The sequence below is a fragment of the Sinocyclocheilus rhinocerous genome, unplaced genomic scaffold, assembly GCF_001515625.1.
Source record: "Sinocyclocheilus rhinocerous isolate Xijiao unplaced genomic scaffold, SAMN03320098_v1.1 scaffold1115, whole genome shotgun sequence".
NCBI lineage: Eukaryota > Metazoa > Chordata > Actinopteri > Cypriniformes > Cyprinidae > Sinocyclocheilus > Sinocyclocheilus rhinocerous.
In genome coordinates this window covers 1615227-1626795 of record NW_015658514.1, presented here as the reverse complement: position 1 = coordinate 1626795, position 11569 = coordinate 1615227, and the positions used below count along the sequence as shown (strand labels likewise).

At 35.8% G+C, this 11569-nt stretch overlaps 2 protein-coding genes across 2 annotated transcripts in view; both read right to left on the bottom strand.

The window, feature by feature from the left end:
• Positions 1–1589, bottom strand: part of ncapg2 (non-SMC condensin II complex, subunit G2) — a 12884-nt gene extending 11295 nt beyond the window's left edge. Inside the window, 3 exon segments of the mRNA XM_016530688.1 lie at positions 192–306; positions 403–591; positions 1504–1589. Of these exon segments, the coding sequence (XP_016386174.1) occupies positions 192–306; positions 403–591; positions 1504–1581 (382 nt within the window). The 5' untranslated portion in view covers positions 1582–1589.
• Positions 1590–5388: 3799 nt separating this feature from the next.
• The window catches only part of LOC107722405 (extended synaptotagmin-2-A-like), a 33378-nt gene continuing 27197 nt past the window's right edge, over positions 5389–11569 (bottom strand). The window contains 10 exon segments of the mRNA XM_016530762.1: positions 5389–5862; positions 5942–5991; positions 6090–6195; positions 7460–7591; positions 7905–8003; positions 9026–9390; positions 9504–9653; positions 10066–10152; positions 10234–10311; positions 10995–11051. Coding sequence (XP_016386248.1) covers positions 5817–5862; positions 5942–5991; positions 6090–6195; positions 7460–7591; positions 7905–8003; positions 9026–9390; positions 9504–9653; positions 10066–10152; positions 10234–10311; positions 10995–11051 — 1170 coding nt within the window. The 3' untranslated portion in view covers positions 5389–5816.

Here is an 11569-nt window from a genome sequence, read left to right as displayed (position 1 = left end):
TATATATATATATATAGCTGATTGGATGCATGTATAAATATTTGATAAAATCTGATAAAATTATTAAGCATCCACAAATAGTTTAAAGTCAGATAACATTTTAAGAAAACTAAAAAAAAACATTCAAAAGTCAAGACTTTCACAACATTTTCTAATGACTAGATATTTAATGATGATTTACAAGTACTTACAATTTAGCATCTGAGCACATTCGAGAAGGGAAGTATAGTTGTCATTTTCCTGCAAAATGTCTACAGAGACTGTAGAAACAATCGTAACGCCCTCTATTACTGCCATTGTCTGTATCTGAAAAGGAAACAAGAACAAACTACCTGTCATTTTGACACATTCCCTAAAAAAGCTCTTGGTTTTCGGTCTCTTTCAAAACATTAGCAGTCTTACCTGTTCCTCAGAAATCTCCACCTCCATGTCACCTGCGTCCTCCTCGGCTCCAGTGATCCAGCGCTCTGGAGGGTGAGCAGTGAGGTTGTGCTGCAGCAACTTCAGCTGTCTCTCCCACAACTCCTGCCTCTGACTCCTCTGCAGCTCCGGCAGAACCTCCGCCAGGTCAAACGGATCCGCTCCATCCTTCTGTAACACAAACAGCAATGAACAGTATGATCTTCTGAATAACACAGACTGATGTTTTAGCTCTTTCTGTGTCCTTGATTTCACTGGTAGTTCAGAAGACTGAATGACGTAGACTTTGCTTCTTTATTCTGAATGTAAACTCGAAATATCTAAGAAACAACAGCATCGTAAAGTCAAAATACAAGGTCTTGTTTGTCTTTTGTTCTCTTTAGTTGTTTGAACAGTTAAAACATGTATCCTGTGTAATTTACATGAAGTAGATTACAATAATGTACAATGCCTTGTGAATAAGAAGTGTGAATACTTAAAAATAATTTACTTAACCTCAAACTGAATGTAATGTTTCTGGACACTTAACTGCATGTTATTTTTAATTAAATGCTATTAGTACCTCTTTATATGTTATTTCATAATTATTTCTATTGTCTCTATTATTATTGTCTCTACTGCATTATTTCTATTGTGCAATATGTTTAAAGTGTACTGTCAAATGTACTGACAAACATTTATAGTAAACTAAACATTTAATGTAGTTTCTACTAAAAAGTTGTCATGTAGTTAAATATATTTGTAATGATAATTTTGCTATTTAGTACATTTAAAACATTTTCTTATGTAATATTGAATAACTCACTACAAATAAAATTAAAAACAAGTACCTGTTTTAGTATTAGACAACTCAAAAAATGTGCTTATTTAAAGCATGTCAAAAAGATTGTGCACTTAAGTGTGTTTAAGTAACAGTCATGAAAATATAATCTCTCAAGTAATCTTAAATGGTCTTTTGGTTATATTATTACTTTATTTGCAAGTACAGGTTTTTTTATGTAACGTTACTTCAAAGGTTTGAATCTCACTACACGTGCACATTCAATACACTTACTGACAGAGAGCGTTGTAAACATGACTCACATGTAATCTGATGAGGTTCAGAAAATCCTGGACGCGCTCATGATGCACAGATTCCAGAAACTGCTTTCGTTTCGACATTTCGCTTACAGCCCTACCAGACAGAAGAGAAACAGAAACACAATTACTAACAGAGCCGTTGAGAGAGATGGCTCTGATTACTACGCACTTCGGCGAGTAGCACTTATGTTTTATTTTATATTATTGTCCGTTCACAGCAGGGGCGTAACGTTAGCACCAAACGTTGGGCCCCGGTCACACAACTAAGGGGGTTGGGCCCCTCCCAACACAACACAACATCACTTATATTAATAATAATAATCAGTATATCATTATGGGCCTCCTCCTCGCCAAGGCTCATGATGCACAGATTCCAGAAACTGCTTTCGTTTCGACATTTCGCTTACAGCCCTACCAGACAGAAGAGAAACAGAAACACAATTACTAACAGAGCCGTTGAGAGAGATGGCTCTGATTACTACGCACTTCGGCGAGTAGCACTTATGTTTTATTTTATATTATTGTCCGTTCACAGCAGGGGCGTAACGTTAGCACCAAACGTTGGGCCCCGGTCACACAACTAAGGGGGTTGGGCCCCTCACAACACAACACAACATCACTTATATTAATAATAATAATCAGTATATCATTATGGGCCTCCTCCTCGCCAAGGGCCCCTTGTTACTCAGTTCCACTATTACCCCCTGTCCGACGCCCCGGTTCACAGGATGAGATTATGTATGCAACAGCGCGAGTATTAATATAACATTAGTTTCGACACGGAAGGCTTTTGTTTCGCATACGCAGAACAAAGCATTATTTCCTAAACTATATCAGCTCATATAACAGCACATTACAAATATATATTTTCCATCAGAGCAAACCTACCGGGTTGTTTACTCCGTCCGTTTCAATGTTTCCCCGCTCAAAACTAAAGAAGCGTCATGACGTCAGGCGTAACGTTTCATCCTCGGCGTGCTGATGTGACAGCGCCACCTGCTGTAGGGGAGATGGACGGCGCTTGAGTTTAAATGCAATGGAGTTAATCGATATCTCCATTAAAAATATTTTCTAAATTCTGTATAACGTTATTTATATGATTCTTAACACGCATCAATTGCTGCCTACTCGGCTTGTTCATTTACTACTCCAAAATCTACAACTATCCGCCAATGTCCAGCAGATGGAGCCAAAAGCACGTTGTACGATCGATCAATCAAAAAAGTCCCTGAGATATTAATGACAGATGATACATTATATTGTAATTACATGCTTACTACTTTTCTGCTGTTGAAAAATATTAATTAAACAAAACAACTTTAATCTGTTCTTTCTATTTTTGGAATACCAAGCAAAGGAAACAATGGATTTTACAGTTATTAGAAAATATTACTCTTTATCAGTATCATGTTCAATAATTGAGTATTGCTGGACCTAAAAAGGGCCCAAATTTTAAGCATTATATTTTACTAGGTTGCTTCAACTAGTGATGGGCGCGTTCGAAAGACTGCTTCACGAAGCTTCGAAACATTTGCGAATCTTTTGTTTCGAATCAGTGCTTCAGAGCGCGTATCAAACCGGCCAGGTCGCGTGATTTTAGCAAACGAAGCTTCGTTACGTCACACTGTTTCCGAAACGTTCCGAAACTCCGATGGTTCACCACCAATAATTGAGTATTGCTGGACCTAAAAAGGGCCCAAATTTTAAGCATTATATTTTACTAGGTTGCTTCAACTAGTGATGGGCGCGTTCGAAAGACTGCTTCACGAAGCTTCGAAACATTTGCGAATCTTTTGTTTCGAATCAGTGCTTCAGAGCGCGTATCAAACCGGCCAGGTCGCGTGATTTTAGCAAACGAAGCTTCGTTACGTCACACTGTTTCCGAAACGTTTCGAAACTCCGATGGTTCACCACTAGGGGGTGTTGATCTCAAAGTGAACCCACGAACCACTTCTGGTTGCCCAGTTAATCATGTGACATGAAATCCCACGAAATTTCAAGGCCAGATGTTGTGGGTTAAAAAAAAGATAATTTCCCTTTAACACAGATGGCTATACAGTTTTAAAAAAATGTGTAAAAACACCCAGTTCTTTCAACCTACAAATCACATCATACCTTAAAAATAACAAAATGAGCTTACGATAGAATTAAATCCACCTCCTTTCTCCTGACTGATAACACTACTCTTGCCTGCTGGTTTTCATAGATAGCTCTAATGAAAACACTTAATTAATTAAATAATTACATACATCAATTCATTAAATAATTAATTTAATTCATTGTGTGTTGAGTTTGATTATACTTAAATAAAACACATAACACAAGCACTAATATTTAATAGCATTTAAGTGTTTATTATTTATTTTAAAAAATGGTGTTTCTAAAAAAACATTTCCATTTGTTTTGTAAGTTTGGTCTGAGTTCTTTACAACGTTTTCACCAGCAGGTGTCGCCAGCATGTGCCGTTTCAAGTGCTTCGAAACATTGAATCGTTTTTCGAAGCAATTGGTTCAATTGATTCTATGCTTCGAAAAGCTTCGTTTCTCCCATCACTAGCTTAAACACCTTCCACACAACCTTATCAAAATATTCCTGGGATTTGGTGCCTTTTGTGTCCCCAGTAAAGATCATGATATTATTGCCTTAAAAATTTCAATCAATTTTGATGTTGTCTTTGATATAAAACACCTTGTGAACTTTAAGCATTTGCGTTTTTACTTATAGCTATATCATTCTAAACATTTCACAGCATTTTAAACCACCAAATATCACCATTTTTACTATGTCCCCAGGCCCGCGCCTGCCATTTTGATAATGAATACAACACTCAGAAAACCTAACAGGCTGGACACATTTAGTGTACATAGTGATAGTGACAGCAATTGATGTTTAGGTTGAAGAAGTAGTGTATTTAAACTTATTTTACATTTTAAATGTAACATTTTACATATACATAAATATTAAAAATTGTTGTTCATTTGTCCCTAACAGGGTGGACTTTTTTGGACCACCTCATCATTTAATTTGGCTTATAATTGCTTGAATTTATATACCTAAGGTTGTATATACCATATATTTATATACCAAATGATTTTTCACTTTTTACAGCTCCCTATCATGATTGCACAAGAATTTATTAAAACAAATTTTTTTGAGTGTTATGATGTCAAAAAGGCACTGAATCCCAGGAATGACCCGACCTTAAAAACAAAAGTACGAATAGACACAAAATTAAAATGACTGTTTAAACAATTAAGGTAATAAAATGCATTCAGGCCCTTTAACTCTAAAATGGGTTCAAGTTACAAGTTCATTGTGATTCATGTTGCATTTCATATTTTAATGATATCATGCATAATGCATAGAGAAGAATAAGGCTGGAAAACATATCAACAGCCATTTCACAGTCTTGAAACAATCCAAAACACTTTGTAACCAAGCTATTATCATCTTACAAATGTCGCATACTAAAAACACATTTTGATTTTCCTCATAAAACTCTTGCAGACAAAATGGGTATCAAACATTTCTTTACAGGCTGTTCATCTTGTGTTGTGCAACAGGATACAGTAAAATACTTTAAAAAATAAATTATCAATGGATCATTTATGAAGAGCTGACCATAGCTTGGATTTTCCGTAACTGTATGTGATAGAAAAAGCAGCATAAAATCTAAAGAAAAGGAAATGTTCATACATACATGTATACATACATACGTATAGCCTTTCTTTTGCACTTGCAACCGTGTTTTGTGTAATATACTGCCTCAAACAAACAACAATGCTACAATAACATGTCTGACTTACCAGCAACATAACATTTTTTTTTCTGATTGATTGCTTGCAAAACATAGTATTAAAAAGAAATCAAAAAGTTTAATAATATTATCAAAATAACTTAAATACAACAAATAAAGGCACATTTAATAATAAATCTAATGATCTTTTTGTCTACTGTTGTTTCATAACTTCATGGGCAACCATTTTTATCTGATAAAAAGTGAAGTTATGCGACCAAACACCAATAAGATGAATAAAAGGATAAAACAAACAAGCAGACAAAATTAAAAAGACTATCAGATTGAATCCTTTGAGAAAGTGAAAGTAAGCGGGACAGATGCTTCAGGTGGCAATTTTAGCTTTGGTGAGAATGAGAGAGACACTTTGTAGGCCAGTGTAAATCCCAGTAGAAGTAGCCTGGTTTAGTTAGTCCAGCACTGCTCTTCTGCTACTAAAGCCTCTACATTATCCTGTGCATGCCGTGACATGTCCCAGTTATCTGCTGTTCCATTCATTTCTGCTTTCTAGCATGGACCACTACATCTGAATTATCTTCTTCGAGCCATCCTCCGTTAGATGATACCTGAGAGATAAAGGAAGCTTTTGTAATCAAGAAAAAGTACATTTACAAGAGTGACTGTATGAATAAATGAGAATCACACCATTGAGTCCATCCTTTCGAAATGTCTTCACTTGCCAAGTCCGCAAGTGCCTGTGACAAAGACAGCTGTAAGCCTCCATAAAAATCCAGTGATCAACTGAATGAGAAAAAGTACGTAGGACTGTGAATCCATCAATGTTTTTTTTTACCTTGCCTAGTAGTACTTTGTGTTTGGACAACAGTCCTCCTCCATTCTTGACAGCGACATCCAAAGTTCTCCTGTGCAGTTCCACTATAGACACACTGAACTCAAAGCTGACAAAAGCAACACAACAAGATAGTAACTGTTACTGCAGTTACTGGTTTACTATGCTACATGCATCTCTGCACTTGAATATGCAGGCAACTGGGATCATGAAACCTTCAGTAATGCAATTATACAAAAAGAAAATTTCTCAGAAACATTGGCAGTTGCATCATACAGTATATTATAAAGTCTTGGTTGACTTGGTTTGGAGGGTAAAACAGTTAGCTAGCTCTGTTCAGTAAGAAGCTCCGCTGTGGATTTAATATGAAGGGAATGTCATGCAAATGCATACAGCAAGATAAACAGCAGACACGAATTGAATCTGGTGGATCCTCTTCTCATTTGAATGCAATTTAAATGAGTTAAAGACATCACTATGTCTGTAACCACATTAGGTTTGACATGTGAATACTATCAGTAAAATGTGTATTAGTATGATAAGACAATTAGCAAAAATTCTAAAAAAAACCACAAAAAAAACACTAATATATTACAGACTTTATATATCAGGATTTTTTCAATCCTTTTTCAGGATTGTGAAAAAGAAGTGTGCTTAATTGTACTAAATGTGCAGTGTATTTTAATTCAAAAATTAAAAACCTAATTAAAAAAAAAAAAAACCTGTACTGGCAAGATTTTTTTAATGAAATATTTAATAATGTTTTAATAATCTATTGTTGCGTTTAAATAAATACATTTCATTTATGTATTATGTTGACTACCATACTAAAGCACATGTAGAGTACTTGATTTTTTATTTTAACTGTAGTGTGTAATTCGATATTACGATATCAAGTAAATATAGTTTAAATTGAATGAACTGCTACTTCATTATTACAAATGTGTAACTGCAAATATATGTAAATACATTACATATGTTTCATAAGTTTCAATAGAAATTGCATCAGTACTATAAATGCTTGTTAGTATTTCTCAAACATATTTCAAAGACAATAGAAGTAATTATAAATTTACATAAAGATGTACTTAAGTCTTATTAAAGTGGGTCAAAAACATTCTAAAGTTCAGCTAAATGCATTTCATATGAATTTAAACTACAACACATTTTCGTTTAATTGCAATTAAGTGTCAGAAAACATAATCCGTTTGCCCTTGCGTACATTCTTTCCTTAATAAGTAATCTTGTAAAAAAAAAAAAAGATGTACACTTTAGAAAACTTTTTCTTTTGTACCAATTATAAAAGATATTTTGAACCAATTATTATAAAGAACCTAATTTGAAATGGTCTGTGTGCTTAGTGTGTTTCTTACGACTGGTCGTAGATAGGATTGAGCGTCTTCTTGAGTGTGCTGGTTTTTCTGCGGCCCCTCCGGCTCTTGTCTGGTAACAGGTACAGACGGATGTATGGGTCTGAACCATCTTTAGTCAGTGCTATGAGGTTTCTGTGATTAAGACACAAGGAAACATATTCACACAAAAGCAAAAGTAGTATTTTCACAAGAACTTGTTGCATCACATTTTTATACAAATTCAAACATACAAATGCAAACACGTGTCCCTCATTATTTGCACACACTGTTGTTGATGTTCAAGAGCGTTAACCACTGATCATTTACCAAAAAAAAAAAAACACTAATATACTGGATGTGTTCAATGTAAAAGTAAAAAATAGGCTAAAATTAGCAAACAAAATGATTGGAAATGGTACTATAAAACACAGAAAGATGAAGGTTAATGTGTATGTGGCAGTCTCACCTGCAGGCATGAACCACTACAATAAGTTTATTTCTTTGTGAGCTGTGTCGGATAGTGAGCTGGACTTCACCGAGTGGATACTGTCTCAGCCCAGAGCCGCTGTAACAGAAACAGCAAGTTTATCTGACAGTGTGTGAGAGCGAGTTAAGAAATTGTTTTTCTTCTGACAAGTCAACATGAATTCAAAATACAGTATATTTACTTTAAGGCTGCATTTATTTGCTAAAAAATACAGTAAAAACAATAATATTGTTAAATATGATCACTATTTAAAAATAACTGTTTTCTATTTTAATATATTTTAAAATGCAATTTATTCCTGTGATGACAAAGCTGCATTTTCAGCAGCCATTATTCCAGCCTTTGTTGTTACATGATCCTTCAGAAATCAGGATTCTTTGATAAACAGAACATTTCAAGAACAGTACTTACTGTATTTGAAACAGAAATATTTTGTAACATTACAGATGTCTGTACTGTCATGTTTGATCAATGTAATGCATCCTTGCTGAACAAAATTATTAATTTCTTTCAAAAAATATAAAAAAATCACCAGCCCCAAACTTTTGAATGGTAGTCTGTAATATTTAGCATGAATATGCAATATTGCTGCCAAAATACTCCAGTTTGTGTAAACTCGTGGAAATTTTTGTTTGGATTGAAAATCCTCCTACTTTATGTCTGTGTTTTCTCCAGTTTTCCTCAGTGTGGTTTAGATTGTTGGGGCTGTTTAATACAGTTTCAACTATCTGAGCAACTTGGATGTCATAAGTGGTTTGTAACAGGGAATCAGCGACAAATACAAATGGATCATGTCACGCTTCCCACTGTTTCACTGCTCAAATTGGTCTGGGTGGCTCAGCAGAGACCAATCTGCTCAGTGCTATCCAGTCAGGCATGCCGTGTTGTTCATTGGGCATCGCAGATAAATGGTTTACACTGCACTGGTCACTACTTGTGTCTCACGTTTGGCTGTATTTTGGCTTTTAGTGTTTCTCAAACACAGCAGAAAATAGTCACCAGTGTGGCTTCTAACAAAATTGAATTACACTGACAGGAAAAAAGCAAAACCCAAACGACTTCTGTATATAGGTATCAGCGTGTCACGGACACAGACTCACTTTTGTAGCTTCTGTAACCTCTGCTGCAGTTCCAGTGTGGCAGACGGCAGCGAAATGTCAGAGGCCAGACTAGGTGTAGAGTCTCTGTGAGACTGATGCTTGTGCGAGCTGCTTATCTCCAGACTGGAGACACTGCGGCCTGCCTCTGCTAACCGCACCGGGGAGCCATCAGATCCTCTTTTCCCTTGAGGGGTGTCCGGTGCGAGGGTACAAGATGGGTTTTGTGATGGCTGGATGACTGTGGAGTTGCTGGTGCTAGTGACTGTTTGAGGTTGAGGGGTCACGCAAGAGTTATTCTGACTACTGTGTCTGACCCGGACAGAAGACGGTTGGCTGGATGTGACCTCCTTCTCTAAACAGAGGACCTGTTTACACAAAAACATATTTATATGGATAAAGGATACTGACACAAGTGCTGAAATGAGACAATGACACAAAAATTAGACAATATCTTTTGATAGCATACAGACACACCAACCCTGAGAGCCATTTTGAGTTTGAGGGTGCTGCTGGGGCCAGAGTTCTGCAGGGGGAACTGCTGATTCAGCGTCATGTCCGCCTCCTTCAGGAGAGAAGCAACTGCCACCCGCACACTACCCAGAGAGCACTTGTGCTTACTATCCCTCACCTGAAACACACAAACAACATCTATGCATGACAGTTGACATTTTACAAATACAAAACCCAACAGGAACACGCTGTCTACAATCTTTTGAGGAGTTCTCAAAATGAACAGTAAATCATTCTAACCAACTCTACATTATAGCATTATAGCAATAAATTTGACACTGATGATATACACTATATCGTTCAAAAGTTCGGGTCTGAAGGATTTTTTCATGTTTTTGAAAGGAGTAATAATCATCTTTACTGTAACCTTTTATCAATTTAATGTGTCCATGTAGAATCAAAGTATTAATTTCTTTTTAAAAAATCTTAAACTTTTGAAGCCCTAGTGTAAACTACAGTAGACTTACATAATTAACATTATCTTAGTAATTTTAATATTCATGCTTTTGGGGTGTTCCCTTCTAGAATACCTCAATTTCCAGTTCCTGAGTGCGGGGGTTGTTGATAAGGAAGTGAAAAGCCTCCTCCCACAGCGGCTCACTAGTTTTAAACCTCACCTGAAAATCAGGAGCAAAACAGGACTGGATAGATGTGTATTTCTAGTCTTGAACATGTTAAAGCCGATTAATGAATGTTACCTTGCTTGTGTACATCTTTTGTCCTACAGTCAGTTTGACAAAAGGATTTGGATCTATGCTCACTTTTTTCCCAGACTGCTGAACAAAAATAGAAAGAAAACATTCAATTGTACAGTATGATATGACATACCAAATATGACAGTCAACAAAATCTACTTCAGCTCTTTGGTAACATGAGCTGATTATACTAGCCTGGTTAATTATAATTACATCATAGCTCATTTAGCCTTTTAAAAGTTATGTTCTTACTACTAGTGCTTCGTTGTAATAAGGTTATTTTAAACTCATCTATAAAAATGTAAATACCAGCAATCTAAATACAAAAAGCCTCTTGTTTAATTTTCTCAATTCAATAAAGACATGAATAAATTAAGTAAAACAACTTATACAGTAGTATATTTATATAAAAAAATTCAATATGGGGTGCTGTGTGTACATTAATGAGGAAAAAAAATTAACTTAAATGATTTTAGCAAATGGCTGCAATATAACAAAGAGTGAAAAATTTAAGGGGGTCTGAATACTTTCCGTACCCACTGTATATACATAAAGTATATTTGTACTTCTATAACATCTGCTAAATCTTTAAACACATGCAGTGGGGCATGAGGGAAGAATACATTGGAGAAGCAATTAAAAAATAATCCAAAATCAAAGAATGAAACAAATAATAAAAGACGTGAAATCATGCTTGGGGTCCAGATGCAATGCAATGCATGTTATGCATGTCACTGTATAAACGGCATGCAGTCTCAATGTACCTTCAGGCCTTTATAAGGGGGTTTGGGGCCATCAGGGTTAAAGTCAAGAGGACTGGTCTTTCCACAGGAAGTATTGAGAGAAATTGAGAATAGGACGGTTAACATACAGCAAGAGGACATGCAAGAATGATAGTTCGATTGGTCCAGCCTTACAGATTTCTAATAAAAATTACAAATACATATGCATATCGAATCAGTGTAACAATATTGGCAGGGACAAAAAGAGGAAAAAAAAAAAAGTTTTGTCCTTTCTCTTTAGACTGCTTACTAAGTCTAAATCAGGATACGTCAATCATATGTCTAAGAATGACCAAGCTGTATTTAGATCAATCATGTGACTTAAAGGCAGGGTATATGATTTTTCAAAAACACTTAGAAAACTGATTCGGGCCGAATAGCAAAACAAACTTGTAGCCAATCAGCAATAAGGGGTGTGTCTACTCGTGATATGGAGGAGAGAGCTTTCAGTGCATGGGACGGACATTAGCCGAGCCGAGCGACAGAAAGATAGAAATGGCGGATAAAAAACAAAAGAGGAAAACGTCTGCGGAACGATAAGGCAAGAAGTAGGACCC